The sequence below is a fragment of the Styela clava genome, chromosome 12 (genome assembly GCF_964204865.1).
Source record: "Styela clava chromosome 12, kaStyClav1.hap1.2, whole genome shotgun sequence".
Taxonomy (NCBI): Eukaryota; Metazoa; Chordata; class Ascidiacea; order Stolidobranchia; family Styelidae; genus Styela; species Styela clava.
Window position 1 is genome coordinate 3,210,066 of NC_135261.1, and position 22,783 is coordinate 3,232,848.

Below are 22,783 nucleotides of genomic sequence, written 5' to 3' on the forward strand. Positions count from 1 at the left end.
CTATTGGGGAATTATCCCACTTTGAATCGTACATTTGATAAATCAAATGCAATTTCTAACAATATATGCCGCTTGCATTATTTCCTGTATAAAGGGTCAGTCTTGATTAGTGTAGTGTACCCATGCTTTCAATTGTGTAATCTCCCTTTCAGGTGGGCCCACAACAGCAGGATACCTCACTGCAGGTCCAACACAAAGTATGATGCCTCAGAAACCCCCTCCAGTGGACAAAAATTGAAGAGATGATCTGGAAACCATTCCGAATCAGGGGATAGTCAACAAGACAGTGTTCGCCCGTAGCACCAATTACTCTATCATTAAATCAAATACCTAATTTATGCCATGAGAGATCATATATTATTATGCCTCATAATGCTGTTTTGGGAAGCAATCTTGATAAATAATAATAATAATCAAACAGATTATTCTTATCCATTGGATTGTGATGACTGCAGGGCCAAGTGTATACCTAAGTGAATTAATAAGGTATTCGGATTAAACTTGATTAAAGTATAAAATGATTTTAAATGTCAAATCCATCTTATTTATGGAATGAGCTTTCTTTATCTTGTATTCCCAACATAGTTCAATTTCCTCGCTACTAGATTGGCTATCTCTTCGTTATATTGCCCACATATGAAAATATACTATTATAACCTATTTAAATCTAATTATCGAAGTATAAAATAAATTGTTAAATTCAAATTTATCATACTTTGTATCAGACATGCTTTTGTAACCTGTATTCTCAACAAAATACAATTGGCACAACCAACTATACAGGCTTATTCTTCATTGGTTTGTTAGTGACCCATGTATGAGGGTATACTTTGAATCTATTTGAATCTAGTCGTCTATTCCAATACCCGACATGGACTGGTAACATGACAAAAGGCTGTAGCTTTCCATGTGATTAAGTCTTCTTATCAACTTTCCTCTTTTCCGGGATAAACATGGGATTCCTGTCTTATTCTAATAAATAATCCAGCGATAAAAATGATTTGTAGAATTGAAATTTATAACAATATATATATCAGATGAGCCCAATTTACCCTATATCTCCTGCATATTTCAATATTCTCACTACTGAATGAAATGGGATATTTTCTCATCGTCATGTAAGCTAGCCAATGCTATGGCCTAAGAATTGTCTCAGCGAATAATTAATTTCTAATCTGTGACCTATACATGAATATTGAAGGTTAAATTGTTATTATTTTCATTTTTGCAACCAAATTTCACATTTTAGATTTTTAAATAAAATCAGCTTGCAATATTATTATATATTCATGTATTTAAAATATTAGGACAATTATATTTAACTCAAAAAATTGAATAATTTTTTGCTAATAATATTCTTATATAATGACTTTCTAATTAAATGATGGAAATACTAATAATGAGTAAAATCTGGACCAGAATGTGATATTTTGCCCGATTTGATAAAAAAAAATTTGCTATTATAATTCCTGTACCAAGAGATTGCTTTGGAATTACTGGCCTTATTTTTGAGCCATTTTGATTCAACAATCACTTCTGATTTCTTGTTATTATCGTGGGTATTATTTTTTTTCAAATATCTTGTGAATTGCCTCGTCTATAAGAGTTCACCAACTCATTCAAGTATAGCCACATAGTTTCATCCAGTGAAGTTCAATTCGGACTCGGGGTGTGAAAACGCACAACAAAAGTAATTTGTTTGTCTCTTATTACAATCTGTGTCCTAGAGAATACAGTTTTACAGTTCGGGATACATGTGATTTGGCCCTGGGTGCTCTAGGTATGACGCAGAAGTACAGTAAATCTGCTACTTAAATAGCTCTGTAATGTCATTAGTTATTTCACCTTTGACTACATACATACCGGTAGTTAAAGTTCTTATAATTGTCGTCCATATCATCGATGTCTTTTCAAGATCCGCCTCTAGGTAAGATCGTCATATTATATCCTATTATGATTGTTTTTCTGCAAGACTTATTATATCTTGATTTTGTTTATGTATTTTCTGCCTGCTATTTTATCTGTAATTTAAAATTCACTTATTTTAACAAAATCGCGCCATTGATGATAATCGGCGCTTCGTCAACGGCTTTGTTTAAGTCGTCATTTCTGATTATTATGTAAGAATCGCATACGTGCAATGTAATAATTGTTTCATCATAATGTTCCGCGATTATCCACGTGTACTCGCTTGAAATTAAATAGTAAAAACGTTTATTACGTCTGTCTCTGGGTGTTTGTGTTGCAGGTATCCCACAGCACTAGAGCACGTGCATCTGATATTATTAATAATAGCTCAGCTATTCCCATATTCCACAAGCATTGGTAATCGGAAGAGAGACTGTGGTTAGCCACGTTGATAGGTAACCGGACGAGAGACCGTGGTTAGTAATATGATTGATTCGTTTAATCGGCTTTCTCTTTTAGCTTGAACAACCGTTAAATCCGTTCTCAATATTGTTTATATCTGCCGTCTATCTTGTTTGCTTTGAGGTATTTTTGCAGTCGACAAAGCTTCATACGAAATCACCTGTTAAGCAGCTGTGAATATAGTATGATGTCACGGCCACACATGTCCCAGCCCGGTATTACTCGCCCTACACAAAGTAGTGAGAGCGTGGATTTAGAAAGACTACGAAAGTGATCACCGTTGGTGCAGGAAAACTCTCACATCTCTGTATATTCAGCGAACTTTTTTGTTCGTCCGGCGCAAAATTATCTGGGAAAAAACTCGCGGCGCGCTTACGCGAAAAAAATGCTACTTCTAATAAAGCTCAATTTTGTGATCGTTAATGTGTGTTTTAAAGTTTGTAGTCGAAAGAAAGGCAAAGGCTCGACTCTATTTCCTCATATCTGCAATCACTTATGTTCGCTAAATTCGGTTCAGCAGATAAATAAACTGCAGCTAACGAAATTGCAACAAGTAGTGTCTATCTCTTTTGTTACATAATGATAGAGGCGTACACTACGTAACAGAATGTGATCGACATGAAAAGGTAAAATTTATCCATTGATTCTTATACACGACATTTAAAATGAGAAACAATAAATCATTTATATCAAATGCAATATGTAAAATATTTTTACATTTCGGGGCGCACTTAACAACTCGCCGCGGCGCAACTTTTGGGAACCGCTGCCTTGATTCATTTCGTTTATTACTAGCAATTGAGAAAATTCGGTACATATAAGAGTCGAGAACGTTCAAGTAATGCCAAATGGTTAAATATTTTGAATCAAAATGATGGCGTAAATATGCTTGAATACGATATCTCGGAAAAACAGGCATGAGAAATCAACCTTAATAATACCGATAATACGACTAATTTTTCTGGGGTCGAAGGTTGTTTTCATTCGATGTATCATCCCTACGTAACAATACCGCCGCAGCTACGAAGAAAATCAAGGACAGTGACGCAACAATGAATAACTTTATCACCATCCACGCGGGTCGCGGACTGTTCCGGCATTTATAAGTCTGGCGGATTCTACGCGAAATTTTGCCGTTTTTTCGCCATGGTTTGGGATTATTTGCTTGTTTGTGTATATGGTTTGAACAGAACAAGTTGACGGTCACGTTGTTTTGGAGGGAGAATAATTTGGATGTACTTACAAAGAGAATGTTAGTTGTTATATTAGGTGCAGTAGCCTGTGATAAGTTTGTGAAGACGTTAACCAGTCTGCATCTGTGAAAGAGTTTTGTAGAAAATCTAAAGCGGTGCTTCGCGTTAATTTGGTGAGTCGTTTTTCTATTCTAATAATCTTTCCACCGTCTCCAGGCAAAGTTTTATGACGGTATGACTCTCATTAATTATCGAAAAGTACCGGTAAGTAATATATATATATATATATATATGAGCTCTGTCTATCCTACTAAAAACGTCAATTGCGATACCAAGATTGAATAAAAGCAAACAAATATTGAATAGGACTGAGCAGTATTAAGGTATAAATTGAATATTCGCTTACGTAGAGTACAACTATAAATGGAGTGGGCATGCGCAATAACTTTATGGTTCGCGTGACGGGAGTCGCTGAGTCGGGCCGTGTACTATAATAATAGTAGCTACAGCTACTATTAGAACGAAGCACGGGCTGTGATAGTAGAAAAAAACAAAATGTTGATTAGTTCTAGACAATGGAGAACATTCTCTTTTGGATTAAGTTGAGTTCTTGTCTAGTTTAGCCGCATCCTCCCTAATCTTAATCTACGCCTTTTTGTTCTATGCGTAGGATAATTGTTCTATGAGTAGGATAAAGACAATTAACTATAACTTGTAGGAGAACGTTAACGCAAAAATGAAGAATTCTAGCGACGATAGATGATTTTTGTTTTAAATTTTTATACTTGTTCTTGAGTAAATCGATATGTTCCAGTCAAATCTTATTCACCTAGCACTGTACTGTGAGGGTGTGTAAATACTACGAAAGTGATCCTCATTTGTAACAGACAACTATTGCGTTTCGGTATATTCTTTAATTCAGCGGTTCAAAAACTTTCTGTTCGTGTGGTGCTAAATAATCTGAGAAAAAACTCACATATACTATAGGGGCAAACACTGGCTGTGATAGTAGAAACATTTATTGGTACAAGGCTACAAGCATTGAGCACGCTGTGTTGTTCTATGAGTATGATAGGGTTTACGTATTTATCCCGGAGGAGAGGAAAGCCGATAATACGGCCTAATCATAGGGCGAACGCCGCGACGGGTATGGGATTAGTTATCGCCTTTTTTGTTTTCAGACGCATGGACTTGGTGGTGGAGAAAATCGACACCGACCAGCGACCACCGTACGACGATGAGGATTCCAGCAAACCTCTCGCACATAATGAACCCCATATGGGATTCGAACCTGCAAACCCACGCAGCATTATCAGGGGTGTGGTGGCGGGCGTATTTTTAACGCTTAGCACGATGCGCCACACTGCCGGATTAAGATAACTTACTTGAACTTGTAGGAGAATCCTAGCGACGATAGATGATTTTTGTTTTAAATTTTTATTCTTATTCGTGGGTCAATCGATTTACCGCATTAATACGCCAAGACCAAATTTACACAACGGAATCTAATATCGTGTTTCCCCGAAATAAGACGTATCCCTAATTTTGAAAATTATTGAATATAATCACTCTCCTTAAAATAAGACCTATTGACTAGCGCCTAGTGCCCTAGTCGATAGCCTGAATTTTTTTTTTTACCTAAGATGGTCGATAGCAAGTAATTTCTCCTACATGTTTTAAATCAGGGGTGACGAACCTATTTGCTATCGCGGGCCATTTTATAAGTCACCGCTGAGTAAGCGAGCCGCACAGCATTTTAGTCGTACTATATACCTGTTAAGTTTCTTTAACAGAAACAAACAATTGCATTCATAGAGACCTAGCCTGGAGTTATTTAATGAATATTTTGCTCAGGGATTTCATGCTCATTGCTCCTTTCTGTAACGTTGATATCTCGAAAATAATCTAAGATAGTAGGTAGCATAGCGATAGAGCGGAGTCAGTGTTGCAAGAACAGATTAAATTTGTAACAACGCAACAATTTGAATCAAAGCTTAACATAATTAGGCAGTTTGAAACCCTTTTTTATGGTCGTGGATTTTCGTGTCATTTCGTAGCAATATTCTAATTTCGTCGACGCAACCGCAGGTTTTATTACACACAAATTTAAATTAATAAAGCAAGACATTATAAATGGACTCTTTTTGGTAATTTTGACTGCGCCCTTGAACAGAATTCAACTTATGTCTTATCGAACCCTCCTTTATGACATTGATATGTAAAATTCTAGTAAATAGTGCATGCTTCAGATAAGTATTCGGGATCTTTCGTACAAAGCCCTGCCATAAAAAGCACCTCTGCCTCCGTTAAAAATAGAAATAATCAAGTTACGGTTCAAGGGTGAGTCTGGGAATACTAATTGCGCCTGGAATTCAAATCTTCAAATCATTCCGAACCCGAATGAGTCCCTCCTGCGACAATTAGCCGATTTTTAAAACGTACATTTCTTCAAGATCTTCCATTATTATAAATATAATTATTGAACATTGAGTTATAACTTTTTATTACTTTCAAATATCCCGTGTATCGTGCGCCGAAAAATTACGTTTTTACAAAGTAAGGTCACCCATTCTCCGTTAATCTTTATGCGTTTGCCGGCCGATAAGGCAGCTTAACTATGCTAAGACGATGGCCATTTTGATCCATTGTTAAAGGTATCGATGATCCGATTAAAATGATGATATCGATTAAAAATAGATGTATTAGAAATAGCGTTGTCAGTAATATTAAGAATACTGACAATCCCGTTTTCGCTGTACAGTCTCTAAAGCAGTGTTTCTTAATCTGGGTTTGATCAAACCACTGCGGTTCGATGAGGCTGTACCAGGTTTAAGGTTTAAGGTGAGGTTTAACCAGCCTACTTATTATGTAAAATTGGCTCCATTACATTTGAACCCACGTACATTTGAACCCATGACAATTGCACCTGTATGCTATTGCACCTATGGATTTTTTTTTGTTTCACGGATAGTTAAACCCATACTAACCCTAACCCATGGGTTTAGCACCCGCATATAGATTGAACCCGTGGATATACACATGGATTCAAATGTACGTGGGTTCAAATGTACGGTCACCTGTAAAATTAACTATAGTTTATCTCAGATATAGAAACACGTTTAAACATCTCATAATACTGTATGTAACTTAGCGCAGATGTAAGTTTTACTGTAAATGACTGTTACACCGTAGATCCCAGTTTCACCGAAAACAAATATTATCACAAAATGTCGTACACTTTCTGCATACTTAGGGACACAAAATATCTTAGGTTGTTTTAATGTGGGGTTTTAAGCTAAATTTTTGCGTGGCTGGTCCCTATTTATAGTCTACAAATAAAAATGTAACTCAAGTTTAAAGGCAAGTCGAAGATATAAAGTAAGTGTACATAAATATAAAAGTGATAAACTTTTGAAAAGAATATTTTATTGCATAGCTTTGCTTATAATTATGAACATTCGTTCTGGACAACTTCTATATGGCATTGACAACAATATGGCGTTGAGTCACATGATATCTATTACTGTATAACGATAAACAAACGCTTTTACCCGCATTTCAATCCAGTAAGAATATTGAGAAGCGAATGCATTGACTAATTGAGCTACCAACGTTTTTATACGACATATTATCTTTCGGATTTCCAAAGCATTTGCAGTTTTTACATAATCAGTTTCTCGCCATATATTGACCTTACCTAAGATATACAAAATCAAAGAAATCACCCGCTCAACCTAACAACAAAAAGCTTCTGCTTCCGCCAACACCATTGTGACAAAACAATGCCTATTTCCACTCGGGTAGCTATAGGTATCCTAGGTTAGAGTTTCTTAACCTATGGGTCGCGACCCAAAACAGTATTTTTTGTAGTAAATTTTATTTTTATATTTGCTGCGCAGTGGCAATTAATTTTACGTGGTGTAAGTATTACATTGTAAAATCTTGGCAGTATCTAATTTGCTTAATCACAAAAAGTATATTTTTTTGCTAAAAGCCTTAACTTACGTAATCGCCACAACCTTAATTATTCGCTAAATGCGTCGTCTTACTTGATTGCTAAAAAGCATATTTACTCGGTAAATGACACAAATTATTTAATTGCCAAAAAGCATATTTAGTCGCTTAATGCCTTACTACATTTAATCGCCACTGCCTTACTTAATCGCAAAATAGAATATTTAATCGCTAAGTGCCACTACGCTTACTTAATCGCCACTGCCTCATTAATCGCCAAAAAGCATATTTAGTCGCTTAATGCCTTAGTACATTTAATCACCACTGCCTCACCTAACTAAAGTTACGCTATGTTTTCAAAAACTCGCTGATAAAAAACAAGTGCAGCCTACTCTTTGAGAGTTAATTTCAGGAAAAATATTCGCCATGTAAAAATTGTGGCCATAAAACACTGCGTGCTGTTTACTATTCGAGCATATAATTAGGTCGCTTGATTTTACAAAATTCATGTCGCCCAAAAAGTTGGGAACCACTACCTTAGGTTACACCACAGTGACCCTTTCTATAACCTTGCCCCTAGATAATAAAGTTCTGATTGTGCTATAGTTTCATCTGTTCAACATGATGGGGTTCGATAGAGGCTTTCAGAACAGTTTAGGGGTTCGGCAGGCTTGCAAAGGTTAAGAACCACTGCTCTAAAGGTTTATGGCTTCAAGTCCGAGACATTCCATCAAAATATACCCGAATATTATTTTTCGTAAGAAAATTGAAATAAGACTCCGTCTCATTTTCGGGGAAACGAGGTGTGAAAGAATGAGATTTCAGCTCGCAAATGTTGCGCAACAATCATGGAGGTCTCGCTTGATTTGACTCTCGTTTCGAACGACCTTTAAATATAAATAACCGAATAGAAAGGTCCGTCTTCGCCTACGACCATACCACGTTGAATACACCCGATCTCGGAAGTGAGGCAACGTCGGGCTCGGTTAGTATTTGCATGGGTGACCGGCTGGTAATACCGGGTGCCGTAGGCTTTTCGCTCTTTAACTAACTTTATTTTTTGCAATAGATTTCAAACTGAATGTTTGTATATATGTTACAAAATGAAATTCAACGAAGAGAATACATTTGGCCCCCCCCCCTCATTTTTGCGGGCCGCAAAAAGTATTTTCCTAATCGTGGGTGTAAAATTTGGAATGGTTATAGAATTTGCCCGGCTTCATAGGTCATAGAAGCAGACGATGTTTACTTACCTGGCATCAAGCGTTTTAACATATATGTAATGCTTTGAACAGTTAGATAAATATATTTCTTTGATAAGGTTTGAAACGCTGGGCGAGAGTTCGGCCTCTCCTCGCCATGGTTTGGCCATGTATTTGCTTGTTGAACTGGAAATGTATTATATTTCGCAGTAACCATACATTTATGAAACGTGTTTCGCTACAGACTTGTATAGGATTGACGCAGTCTTAATGAACCGGGTGTGATTATATAGTATTGTATAAGTTTATAATATTATTTTATATAGACATTGTTAGTTAGCTCAGGTGTTTGTTGTATATTATTTTGATATATATAATAAATATGATATAATACCTCTAGGTGACGCTGTTCAACCGTTTCCTTTTAAACTTGTCTCTCCGAGGCTTGCTGCTTAGTTTGCTACTGGTGTCTTAATTTTGAAGTGCCTGACTCTTACAATAAAGTAGTGTTGTAATGGGAACTTGGTGCTTGTTTATAAATTACTAGAAGTAGAATAATTAAACTCACTTTTTCTTGTTGTTTAGTTTCTCGTGTTATTCATGATAATGCGACTTTTTTTGACTATTTTAACATTAATACGAAGAAACTAAACATACAAAGCGGAATATATTATACAGGGTGGCCCAAAAGTAGGAATACAGTTATTTTATTTATTTTTTATTACCTTCCAAGCAGCTAGAAAACTAATGTAAAATCCACACTAGATTAATTATCTAAAAAAATAAGGAATTTTTGTAGTACTTAACAAGTAACATAAGGTGAACTGCAAGTAGCTTCAAAGCATATAAAATAGTTTAATAACTGTATACCTATTTTTGGGCCACCCTGTATAACGAATGAGCTCTCATTTCGCCAATGTTACGCAACAATCATAGATGTTTCGCTTGATTCGACTCCCGGTTTCCAACGAATCTTTAATATAAATACCCGAATAGAAAGGTCTTCCTTCGCCTACGACCATACCACGTTGAATACACCCGATCTCGGAGGTTGGGAATACCGGGTGCTGTAGGCTTTTCGCCTTCGAAGTAATTTTATTTGTTCAATAACTTTTGATGTGAACGCTTTTTAATGGGTTACAAAATGGCATTCTACGAACAGAATACATCTGGCTTTATTCCCTTAATTTTTTCACTGTTTTGCTTCGAAAAAGCGCTATACGCAAGGGGTGTTCATCTAACTGATATCTATCGTTTTAACATATATATAATGCTTTTCACAATTTGTTAGATGAATATATTTCTTAAGTACATTCTACTAATTAGAATAAATTCTTCCACATTCTTTGAATTTGTAAGGCCCTTATTATTTTCCTAATCTTTGGGCACAAAATTTGAAATGGTTATTGAAACTGTGCTGTGTCCCCCTTCTTATATAACTTTCTTATTATACGGTAGTACAGCAAAACTACTATTTTCGTTCTATTATCAAATACAACTTTTCAGAATTGCATTTGCTTTTTACACCTGTTATTTATTCAATATGTGTCCATCCTTATTCATCTTACGAACAAAAACAAGCATTGTATTATGAGCCAAAACTCAGGGTATTAGTTAGAAACTATATAATAACCATATAATATAATGCATGATTTTGTTTGCAAGATAATAAAATAAATTTATATGGTGTGTCTTCATATTACCACATCACTGGAAATTGAAAAACTAATAGATAGATGCTAACAATGCTGTAGGTAGTGATGATATTTCAGTTAAAATGTTTAAAAATGCTTGTTCTTTCACCAACTCTATCCACTCTTTCAATCAGAGTTTCACAGATCTTGTGTACCCAGATATACTGAAAATAGCCAAGGTGATACCAGTCCTTCAAAAAGGATCTAAGCATGATTCGAATATTTAAAGGCAGATCTGGTGTGCCCCAGGCTTCCACTATTGGCCCGCTGTCATTTTTATGCTGCATAAACGACCTACCTTTGGCATCTGCATTTTATTCAACACTGTTTGGAGATGATACTTCTCTGGTAAAATCAATATCCTGCGGTTCAGAACTCCACAATGGGCGAATCAACCGAACAAAATTATCATGCAATAAGTATTCTTATGGATATTCTTGAGCTATATGGATTTTTCGTGCTAGCTTCAGTTTTCCTTGTTCATAATAATGCAAATTTTTTATTAGTGGGCCAATGGAATTGCAGCATTAATACGCCGATACCAAATTTATAAAACCAGATATAATATATAACTAATGAGTTCCCAGCTCGCCAATGTTGCGCAACAATCATGCATGTCTCGCTTGATTCAACTCTCGTTTCGAACATCCCTTCAATATAAATGACGAATAGAAAGGCCTATCTTCGCCTACGACCATACCACGTTGAATACACCCGATCTCGTTCGATCTCGGAAGTTAAGCAACGTCGGGCTCGGTTAGTACTTGCATGGGTGACCGGCTGGGAATACCGGGTGCCGTAGGCTTTTCGCTTTCAAAGTAATTTTATTTATTCGATAACTTTTGAAGTAAACGCTTTTTAATGTGTTACAAAATGGCATTCAACAAATATAATACATCTGGCTATAGTCCCTTAATTTTTTTTTCTGTTTTGCTTCGAAAAGGCGCTATATGCAAGGGGTATTTATGTTTATCTAACTGATATCTGTCGTTCAAACATATATAAAATGCTTTTCACAGTTTGTTAGATGAAAATATTTCTTAAGAACAAATTCTTCCACATTCCCTTGATTTGTAAGGCCCTTATTATTTTCCTAAGCTATGGGCATAAAATTTGTAATGGTTATTGAAAGTGTGCTGAGTCCCCCTCCACATATAACTTTCTAATTATACGGTAGTATAGCAGAACTACTATTTTTTCGTTCTATTATCAAATACAACTTTTCGGCATTGCATTTGCTTTTTACACCTGCCATTTATTCAATATGTGTCCATCCTTATTCATCTTACGAACAAAAACAAGCATTGAATTATGAGCCAAAACGCAGAGTATTAGTTAGGAACTATATAATAACCATATAATATAATGCTTGATTTTGTTTGCAAGATAAATAAAATTGTATGGTGTGTTTTCATATTACCACAACACTGGAAATTGAAAAACAAATAGATAGATGCTAACAAAGCTGTAGGTAGTGATGATATATCAGTTAAAATGTTTAAAAATGCTTGTTGTTCCGCCAACTCTATCCACTCTTTTAATCAGAGTTTCACAGATCTTGTGTACCCAGATATACAGAAAATAGCCAAGGTGATACTAGACTATAAAAAGGATCTAAGCATGATTCGAATAATTAAAGGCAGATCTGATGTGCCCCAGGGTTCCACTATTGGCCTGCTGTCATTTTTATGTTACATAGACGATCTGCCTTTGGCATCTGCATTTTATTCAGCACTGTTTGGAGTTGATACTTCTGTGGTAAAATCAATATCCTGCGGTTCAGAACTCTACAATGGGCGAATCAACCGAACAAAATTATCATGCAATAAGTATTCTTATGGATATTCTTGAGCTATATGGATTTTTCGTGCTAGCTTCAGTTTTCCTTGTTCATAATAATGCAAATTTTTTATTAGTGGGCCAATGGAATTGCAGCATTAATACGCCGATACCAAATTTATAAAACCAGATATAATATATAACTAATGAGTTCCCAGCTCGCCAATGTTGCGCAACAATCATGCATGTCTCGCTTGATTCAACTCTCGTTTCGAACATCCCTTCAATATAAATGACGAATAGAAAGGCCTATCTTCGCCTACGACCATACCACGTTGAATACACCCGATCTCGTTCGATCTCGGAAGTTAAGCAACGTCGGGCTCGGTTAGTACTTGCATGGGTGACCGGCTGGGAATACCGGGTGCCGTAGGCTTTTCGCTTTCAAAGTAATTTTATTTATTCGATAACTTTTGAAGTAAACGCTTTTTAATGTGTTACAAAATGGCATTCAACAAATATGATACATCTGGCTATAGTCCCTTAATTTTTTTTTCTGTTTTGCTTCGAAAAGGCGCTATATGCAAGGGGTGTTTATGTTTATCTAACTGATATCTGTCGTTCAAACATATATAAAATGCTTTTCACAGTTTGTTAGATGAAAATATTTCTTAAGAACAAATTCTTCCACATTCCCTTGATTTGTAAGGCCCTTATTATTTTCCTAAGCTATGGGCATAAAATTTGTAATGGTTATTGAAAGTGTGCTGAGTCCCCCTCCACATATAACTTTCTAATTATACGGTAGTATAGCAGAACTACTATTTTTTCGTTCTATTATCAAATACAACTTTTCGGCATTGCATTTGCTTTTTACACCTGCCATTTATTCAATATGTGTCCATCCTTATTCATCTTACGAACAAAAACAAGCATTGAATTATGAGCCAAAACGCAGAGTATTAGTTAGGAACTATATAATAACCATATAATATAATGCTTGATTTTGTTTGCAAGATAAATAAAATTGTATGGTGTGTTTTCATATTACCACAACACTGGAAATTGAAAAACAAATAGATAGATGCTAACAAAGCTGTAGGTAGTGATGATATATCAGTTAAAATGTTTAAAAATGCTTGTTGTTCCGCCAACTCTATCCACTCTTTTAATCAGAGTTTCACAGATCTTGTGTACCCAGATATACAGAAAATAGCCAAGGTGATACCAGTCTATAAAAGGGATCTAAGCATGATTCGAATAATTAAAGGCAGATCTGATGTGCCCCAGGGTTCCACTATTGGCCTGCTGTCATTTTTATGTTACATAAACGATCTGCCTTTGGCATCTGCATTTTATTCAGCCCTGTTTGGAGTTGATACTTCTCTGGTAAAATCAATATCCTGCGGTTCAGAACTCCACAATGGGCGAATCAACCGAACAAAATTATCATGCAATAAGTATTCTTATGGATATTCTTGAGCTATATGGATTTTTCGTGCTAGCTTCAGTTTTCCTTGTTCATAATAATGCAAATTTTTTATTAGTGGGCCAATGGAATTGCAGCATTAATACGCCGATACCAAATTTATAAAACCAGATATAATATATAACTAATGAGTTCCCAGCTCGCCAATGTTGCGCAACAATCATGCATGTCTCGCTTGATTCAACTCTCGTTTCGAACAGCCCTTCAATATAAATGACGAATAGAAAGGCCTATCTTCGCCTACGACCATACCACGTTGAATACACCCGATCTCGTTCGATCTCGGAAGTTAAGCAACGTCGGGCTCGGTTAGTACTTGCATGGGTGACCGGCTGGGAATACCGGGTGCCGTAGGCTTTTCGCTTTCAAAGTAATTTTATTTATTCGATAACTTTTGAAGTAAACGCTTTTTAATGTGTTACAAAATGGCATTCAACAAATATGATACATCTGGCTATAGTCCCTTAATTTTTTTTTCTGTTTTGCTTCGAAAAGGCGCTATATGCAAGGGGTGTTTATGTTTATCTAACTGATATCTGTCGTTCAAACATATATAAAATGCTTTTCACAGTTTGTTAGATGAAAATATTTCTTAAGAACAAATTCTTCCACATTCCCTTGATTTGTAAGGCCCTTATTATTTTCCTAAGCTATGGGCATAAAATTTGTAATGGTTATTGAAAGTGTGCTGAGTCCCCCTCCACATATAACTTTCTAATTATACGGTAGTATAGCAGAACTACTATTTTTTCGTTCTATTATCAAATACAACTTTTCGGCATTGCATTTGCTTTTTACACCTGCCATTCATTCAATATGTGTCCATCCTTATTCATCTTACGAACAAAAACAAGCATTGAATTATGAGCTAAAACGCAGAGTATTAGTTAGGAACTATATAATAACCATATAATATAATGCTTGATTTTGTTTGCAAGATAAATAAAATTGTATGGTGTGTTTTCATATTACCACAACACTGGAAATTGAAAAACAAATAGATAGATGCTAACAAAGCTGTAGGTAGTGATGATATATCAGTTAAAATGTTTAAAAATGCTTGTTGTTCCGCCAACTCTATCCACTCTTTTAATCAGAGTTTCACAGATCTTGTGTACCCAGATATACAGAAAATAGCCAAGGTGATACTAGTCTATAAAAAGGATCTAAGCATGATTCGAATAATTAAAGGCAGATCTGATGTGCCCCAGGGTTCCACTATTGGCCTGCTGTCATTTTTATGTTACATAAACGATCTGCCTTTGGCATCTGCATTTTATTCAGCACTGTTTGGAGTTGATACTTCTCTGGTAAAATCGATATCCTGCGGTTCAGAACTCCACAATGGGCGAATCAACCGAACAAAATTATCATGCAATAAGTATTCTTATGGATATTCTTGAGCTATATGGATTTTTCGTGCTAGCTTCAGTTTTCCTTGTTCATAATAATGCAAATTTTTTATTAGTGGGCCAATGGAATTGCAGCATTAATACGCCGATACCAAATTTATAAAACCAGATATAATATATAACTAATGAGTTCCCAGCTCGCCAATGTTGCGCAACAATCATGCATGTCTCGCTTGATTCAACTCTCGTTTCGAACAGCCCTTCAATATAAATGACGAATAGAAAGGTCTGTCTTCGCCTACGACCATACCACGTTGAATACACCCGATCTCGTTCGATCTCGGAAGTTAAGCAACGTCGGGCTCGGTTAGTACTTGCATGGGTGACCGGCTGGGAATACCGGGTGCCGTAGGCTTTTCGCTTTCAAAGTAATTTTATTTATTCGATAACTTTTGAAGTAAACGCTTTTTAATGTGTTACAAAATGGCATTCAACAAATATAATACATCTGGCTATAGTCCCTTAATTTTTTTTTCTGTTTTGCTTCGAAAAGGCGCTATATGCAAGGGGTATTTATGTTTATCTAACTGATATCTGTCGTTCAAACATATATAAAATGCTTTTCACAGTTTGTTAGATGAAAATATTTCTTAAGAACAAATTCTTCCACATTCCCTTGATTTGTAAGGCCCTTATTATTTTCCTAAGCTATGGGCATAAAATTTGTAATGGTTATTGAAAGTGTGCTGAGTCCCCCTCCACATATAACTTTCTAATTATACGGTAGTATAGCAGAACTACTATTTTTTCGTTCTATTATCAAATACAACTTTTCGGCATTGCATTTGCTTTTTACACCTGCCATTTATTCAATATGTGTCCATCCTTATTCATCTTACGAACAAAAACAAGCATTGAATTATGAGCCAAAACGCAGAGTATTAGTTAGGAACTATATAATAACCATATAATATAATGCTTGATTTTGTTTGCAAGATAAATAAAATTGTATGGTGTGTTTTCATATTACCACAACACTGGAAATTGAAAAACAAATAGATAGATGCTAACAAAGCTGTAGGTAGTGATGATATATCAGTTAAAATGTTTAAAAATGCTTGTTGTTCCGCCAACTCTATCCACTCTTTTAATCAGAGTTTCACAGATCTTGTGTACCCAGATATACAGAAAATAGCCAAGGTGATACTAGACTATAAAAAGGATCTAAGCATGATTCGAATAATTAAAGGCAGATCTGATGTGCCCCAGGGTTCCACTATTGGCCTGCTGTCATTTTTATGTTACATAGACGATCTGCCTTTGGCATCTGCATTTTATTCAGCACTGTTTGGAGTTGATACTTCTCTGGTAAAATCAATATCCTGCGGTTCAGAACTCCACAATGGGCGAATCAACCGAACAAAATTATCATGCAATAAGTATTCTTATGGATATTCTTGAGCTATATGGATTTTTCGTGCTAGCTTCAGTTTTCCTTGTTCATAATAATGCAAATTTTTTATTAGTGGGCCAATGGAATTGCAGCATTAATACGCCGATACCAAATTTATAAAACCAGATATAATATATAACTAATGAGTTCCCAGCTCGCCAATGTTGCGCAACAATCATGCATGTCTCGCTTGATTCAACTCTCGTTTCGAACAGCCCTTCAATATAAATGACGAATAGAAAGGCCTATCTTCGCCTACGACCATACCACGTTGAATACACCCGATCTCGTTCGATCTCGGAAGTTAAGCAACGTCGGGCTCGGTTAGTACTTGCATGGGTGACCGGCTGGGAATACCGGGTGCCGTAGGCTTTTCGCTTTCAAAGTAATTTTATTTATTCGATAACTTTTGAAGTAAACGCTTTTTAATGTGTTACAAAATGGCATTCAACAAATATGATACATCTGGCTATAGTCCCTTAATTTTTTTTTCTGTTTTGCTTCGAAAAGGCGCTATATGCAAGGGGTGTTTATGTTTATCTAACTGATATCTGTCGTTCAAACATATATAAAATGCTTTTCACAGTTTGTTAGATGAAAATATTTCTTAAGAACAAATTCTTCCACATTCCCTTGATTTGTAAGGCCCTTATTATTTTCCTAAGCTATGGGCATAAAATTTGTAATGGTTATTGAAAGTGTGCTGAGTCCCCCTCCACATATAACTTTCTAATTATACAGTAGTATAGCAGAACTACTATTTTTTCGTTCTATTATCAAATACAACTTTTCGGCATTGCATTTGCTTTTTACACCTGCCATTCATTCAATATGTGTCCATCCTTATTCATCTTACGAACAAAAACAAGCATTGAATTATGAGCTAAAACGCAGAGTATTAGTTAGGAACTATATAATAACCATATAATATAATGCTTGATTTTGTTTGCAAGATAAATAAAATTGTATGGTGTGTTTTCATATTACCACAACACTGGAAATTGAAAAACAAATAGATAGATGCTAACAAAGCTGTAGGTAGTGATGATATATCAGTTAAAATGTTTAAAAATGCTTGTTGTTCCGCCAACTCTATCCACTCTTTTAATCAGAGTTTCACAGATCTTGTGTACCCAGATATACAGAAAATAGCCAAGGTGATACTAGTCTATAAAAAGGATCTAAGCATGATTCGAATAATTAAAGGCAGATCTGATGTGCCCCAGGGTTCCACTATTGGCCTGCTGTCATTTTTATGTTACATAAACGATCTGCCTTTGGCATCTGCATTTTATTCAGCACTGTTTGGAGTTGATACTTCTCTGGTAAAATCGATATCCTGCGGTTCAGAACTCCACAATGGGCGAATCAACCGAACAAAATCATCATGCAATAAGTATTCTTATGGATATTCTTGAGCTATATGGATTTTTCGTGCTAGCTTCAGTTTTCCTTGTTCATAATAATGCAAATTTTTTATTAGTGGGCCAATGGAATTGCAGCATTAATACGCCGATACCAAATTTATAAAACCAGATATAATATATAACTAATGAGTTCCCAGCTCGCCAATGTTGCGCAACAATCATGCATGTCTCGCTTGATTCAACTCTCGTTTCGAACAGCCCTTCAATATAAATGACGAATAGAAAGGCCTGTCTTCGCCTACGACCATACCACGTTGAATACACCCGATCTCGTTCGATCTCGGAAGTTAAGCAACGTCGGGCTCGGTTAGTACTTGCATGGGTGACCGGCTGGGAATACCGGGTGCCGTAGGCTTTTCGCTTTCAAAGTAATTTTATTTATTCGATAACTTTTGAAGTAAACGCTTTTTAATGTGTTACAAAATGGCATTCAACAAATATAATACATCTGGCTATAGTCCCTTAATTTTTTTTTCTGTTTTGCTTCGAAAAGGCGCTATATGCAAGGGGTATTTATGTTTATCTAACTGATATCTGTCGTTCAAACATATATAAAATGCTTTTCACAGTTTGTTAGATGAAAATATTTCTTAAGAACAAATTCTTCCACATTCCCTTGATTTGTAAGGCCCTTATTATTTTCCTAAGCTATGGGCATAAAATTTGTAATGGTTATTGAAAGTGTGCTGAGTCCCCCTCCACATATAACTTTCTAATTATACGGTAGTATAGCAGAACTACTATTTTTTCGTTCTATTATCAAATACAACTTTTCGGCATTGCATTTGCTTTTTACACCTGCCATTTATTCAATATGTGTCCATCCTTATTCATCTTACGAACAAAAACAAGCATTGAATTATGAGCCAAAACGCAGAGTATTAGTTAGGAACTATATAATAACCATATAATATAATGCTTGATTTTGTTTGCAAGATAAATAAAATTGTATGGTGTGTTTTCATATTACCACAACACTGGAAATTGAAAAACAAATAGATAGATGCTAACAAAGCTGTAGGTAGTGATGATATATCAGTTAAAATGTTTAAAAATGCTTGTTGTTCCGCCAACTCTATCCACTCTTTTAATCAGAGTTTCACAGATCTTGTGTACCCAGATATACAGAAAATAGCCAAGGTGATACTAGACTATAAAAAGGATCTAAGCATGATTCGAATAATTAAAGGCAGATCTGATGTGCCCCAGGGTTCCACTATTGGCCTGCTGTCATTTTTATGTTACATAGACGATCTGCCTTTGGCATCTGCATTTTATTCAGCACTGTTTGGAGTTGATACTTCTCTGGTAAAATCAATATCCTGCGGTTCAGAACTCCACAATGGGCGAATCAACCGAACAAAATTATCATGCAATAAGTATTCTTATGGATATTCTTGAGCTATATGGATTTTTCGTGCTAGCTTCAGTTTTCCTTGTTCATAATAATGCAAATTTTTTATTAGTGGGCCAATGGAATTGCAGCATTAATACGCCGATACCAAATTTATAAAACCAGATATAATATATAACTAATGAGTTCCCAGCTCGCCAATGTTGCGCAACAATCATGCATGTCTCGCTTGATTCAACTCTCGTTTCGAACAGCCCTTCAATATAAATGACGAATAGAAAGGCCTATCTTCGCCTACGACCATACCACGTTGAATACACCCGATCTCGTTCGATCTCGGAAGTTAAGCAACGTCGGGCTCGGTTAGTACTTGCATGGGTGACCGGCTGGGAATACCGGGTGCCGTAGGCTTTTCGCTTTCAAAGTAATTTTATTTATTCGATAACTTTTGAAGTAAACGCTTTTTAATGTGTTACAAAATGGCATTCAACAAATATGATACATCTGGCTATAGTCCCTTAATTTTTTTTTCTGTTTTGCTTCGAAAAGGCGCTATATGCAAGGGGTGTTTATGTTTATCTAACTGATATCTGTCGTTCAAACATATATAAAATGCTTTTCACAGTTTGTTAGATGAAAATATTTCTTAAGAACAAATTCTTCCACATTCCCTTGATTTGTAAGGCCCTTATTATTTTCCTAAGCTATGGGCATAAAATTTGTAATGGTTATTGAAAGTGTGCTGAGTCCCCCTCCACATATAACTTTCTAATTATACAGTAGTATAGCAGAACTACTATTTTTTCGTTCTATTATCAAATACAACTTTTCGGCATTGCATTTGCTTTTTACACCTGCCATTCATTCAATATGTGTCCATCCTTATTCATCTTACGAACAAAAACAAGCATTGAATTATGAGCTAAAACGCAGAGTATTAGTTAGGAACTATATAATAACCATATAATATAATGCTTGATTTTGTTTGCAAGATAAATAAAATTGTATGGTGTGTTTTCATATTACCACAACACTGGAAATTGAAAAACAAATAGATAGATGCTAACAAAGCTGTAGGTAGTGATGATATATCAGTTAAAATGTTTAAAAATGCTTGTTGTTCCGCCAACTCTATCCACTCTTTTAATCAGAGTTTCACAGATCTTGTGTACCCAGATATACAGAAAATAGCCAAGGTGATACTAGTCTATAAAAAGGATCTAAGCATGATTCGAATAATTAAAGGCAGATCTGATGTGCCCCAGGGTTCCACTATTGGCCTGCTGTCATTTTTATGTTACATAAACGATCTGCCTTTGGCATCTGCATTTTATTCAGCACTGTTTGGAGTTGATACTTCTCTGGTAAAATCGATATCCTGCGGTTCAGAACTCCACAATGGGCGAATCAACCGAACAAAATCATCATGCAATAAGTATTCTTATGGATATTCTTGAGCTATATGGATTTTTCGTGCTAGCTTCAGTTTTCCTTGTTCATAATAATGCAAATTTTTTATTAGTGGGCCAATGGAATTGCAGCATTAATACGCCGATACCAAATTTATAAAACCAGATATAATATATAACTAATGAGTTCCCAGCTCGCCAATGTTGCGCAACAATCATGCATGTCTCGCTTGATTCAACTCTCGTTTCGAACAGCCCTTCAATATAAATGACGAATAGAAAGGCCTGTCTTCGCCTACGACCATACCACGTTGAATACACCCGATCTCGTTCGATCTCGGAAGTTAAGCAACGTCGGGCTCGGTTAGTACTTGCATGGGTGACCGGCTGGGAATACCGGGTGCCGTAGGCTTTTCGCTTTCAAAGTAATTTTATTTATTCGATAACTTTTGAAGTAAACGCTTTTTAATGTGTTACAAAATGGCATTCAACAAATATAATACATCTGGCTATAGTCCCTTAATTTTTTTTTCTGTTTTGCTTCGAAAAGGCGCTATATGCAAGGGGTATTTATGTTTATCTAACTGATATCTGTCGTTCAAACATATATAAAATGCTTTTCACAGTTTGTTAGATGAAAATATTTCTTAAGAACAAATTCTTCCACATTCCCTTGATTTGTAAGGCCCTTATTATTTTCCTAAGCTATGGGCATAAAATTTGTAATGGTTATTGAAAGTGTGCTGAGTCCCCCTCCACATATAACTTTCTAATTATACGGTAGTATAGCAGAACTACTATTTTTTCGTTCTATTATCAAATACAACTTTTCGGCATTGCATTTGCTTTTTACACCTGCCATTTATTCAATATGTGTCCATCCTTATTCATCTTACGAACAAAAACAAGCATTGAATTATGAGCCAAAACGCAGAGTATTAGTTAGGAACTATATAATAACCATATAATATAATGCTTGATTTTGTTTGCAAGATAAATAAAATTGTATGGTGTGTTTTCATATTACCACAACACTGGAAATTGAAAAACAAATAGATAGATGCTAACAAAGCTGTAGGTAGTGATGATATATCAGTTAAAATGTTTAAAAATGCTTGTTGTTCCGCCAACTCTATCCACTCTTTTAATCAGAGTTTCACAGATCTTGTGTACCCAGATATACAGAAAATAGCCAAGGTGATACCAGTCTATAAAAGGGATCTAAGCATGATTCGAATAATTAAAGGCAGATCTGATGTGCCCCAGGGTTCCACTATTGGCCTGCTGTCATTTTTATGTTACATAAACGATCTGCCTTTGGCATCTGCATTTTATTCAGCCCTGTTTGGAGTTGATACTTCTCTGGTAAAATCAATATCCTGCGGTTCAGAACTCCACAATGGGCGAATCAACCGAACAAAATTATCATGCAATAAGTATTCTTATGGATATTCTTGAGCTTCATGGATTTTTCGTGCTTGCTTCAGATTTCCTTGTTCACAATAATGCAAATTTTTTATTAGTGGACCGATGGAATTGCAGAATTAATACGCCGAGACTAAATTTACAAAACGAGATCTAATAAATAACTGATGACTTCCCAGCTCGCCAATGTTGCGCAACAATCATAGATGTCTCGCTTGATTTAACTCTCGTTTCGAACAGCCCTTCAATATAAAAGACCGAATAGAAATGCCTATATTCGCCTACGACCATACCACGTTGAATACACCCGATCTCGTTCGATCTCGGAAGTTAAGCAACGTCGGGCTCGGTTAGTACTTGCATGGGTGACCGGCTGGGAATACCGGGTGCCGTAGGCTTTTCGCTTTCAAAGTAATTTTATTTATTCAATAACCTTTGAAGTAAACGCTTTTTAATGTGTTACAAAATGGCATTCAACAAATATAATACATCTGGCTATAGTCCCTTAATTTTTTTTTTCTGTTTTGCTTCGAAAAGGCGCCATACGCAAGGGGTGTTTATCTAACTGATATCTGTCGTTCAAACATATATATAATGCTTTTCACAGTTTGTTAGATGAAAATATTTCTTAAGAACAAATTCTTCCACATTCCCTTGATTTGTAAGGCCCTTATTATTTTCC

At 35.7% G+C, this 22,783-nt stretch overlaps 1 protein-coding gene, 9 non-coding genes and 1 pseudogene across 12 annotated transcripts in view; all 11 read left to right on the forward strand.

Annotated features, from left to right (window-relative positions):
• The window catches only part of LOC120329620 (dnaJ homolog subfamily C member 13-like), a 55,695-nt gene extending 53,478 nt beyond the window's left edge, over positions 1-2,217 (forward strand). For all 3 annotated transcript variants that reach the window (XM_039396334.2, XM_078118446.1, XM_039396335.2), the window contains one exon: positions 153-2,217. In XM_039396334.2, coding sequence (XP_039252268.2) covers positions 153-238 — 86 coding nt within the window. In that variant the 3' untranslated portion in view covers positions 239-2,217. The remainder of the gene's footprint in view (positions 1-152) is intronic.
• Positions 2,218-8,442: 6,225 nt separating this feature from the next.
• Positions 8,443-8,551, forward strand: LOC120330521 (5S ribosomal RNA; annotated as a pseudogene).
• A 2,548-nt stretch (positions 8,552-11,099) lies between these two features.
• LOC120330511 (5S ribosomal RNA) lies at positions 11,100-11,218 on the forward strand. Its single transcript, XR_005567847.1, has one exon. It is a non-coding gene; the product is annotated as a 5S ribosomal RNA (ribosomal RNA).
• Positions 11,219-12,509: 1,291 nt separating this feature from the next.
• On the forward strand, positions 12,510-12,628 carry LOC120330512 (5S ribosomal RNA). Its single transcript, XR_005567848.1, has one exon. It is a non-coding gene; the product is annotated as a 5S ribosomal RNA (ribosomal RNA).
• Positions 12,629-13,919: 1,291 nt separating this feature from the next.
• Positions 13,920-14,038, forward strand: LOC120330513 (5S ribosomal RNA). Its single transcript, XR_005567849.2, has one exon. It is a non-coding gene; the product is annotated as a 5S ribosomal RNA (ribosomal RNA).
• A 1,291-nt stretch (positions 14,039-15,329) lies between these two features.
• On the forward strand, positions 15,330-15,448 carry LOC120330522 (5S ribosomal RNA). The gene has a single exon (XR_013479805.1). It is a non-coding gene; the product is annotated as a 5S ribosomal RNA (ribosomal RNA).
• A 1,291-nt stretch (positions 15,449-16,739) lies between these two features.
• On the forward strand, positions 16,740-16,858 carry LOC120330514 (5S ribosomal RNA). Its single transcript, XR_005567850.2, has one exon. It is a non-coding gene; the product is annotated as a 5S ribosomal RNA (ribosomal RNA).
• Positions 16,859-18,149: 1,291 nt separating this feature from the next.
• LOC144430900 (5S ribosomal RNA) lies at positions 18,150-18,268 on the forward strand. The gene has a single exon (XR_013479806.1). It is a non-coding gene; the product is annotated as a 5S ribosomal RNA (ribosomal RNA).
• A 1,291-nt stretch (positions 18,269-19,559) lies between these two features.
• Positions 19,560-19,678, forward strand: LOC144430902 (5S ribosomal RNA). Its single transcript, XR_013479808.1, has one exon. It is a non-coding gene; the product is annotated as a 5S ribosomal RNA (ribosomal RNA).
• A 1,291-nt stretch (positions 19,679-20,969) lies between these two features.
• Positions 20,970-21,088, forward strand: LOC144430913 (5S ribosomal RNA). The gene has a single exon (XR_013479809.1). It is a non-coding gene; the product is annotated as a 5S ribosomal RNA (ribosomal RNA).
• Positions 21,089-22,380: 1,292 nt separating this feature from the next.
• LOC144430925 (5S ribosomal RNA) lies at positions 22,381-22,499 on the forward strand. The gene has a single exon (XR_013479810.1). It is a non-coding gene; the product is annotated as a 5S ribosomal RNA (ribosomal RNA).
• Positions 22,500-22,783: the final 284 nt, after the last annotated feature.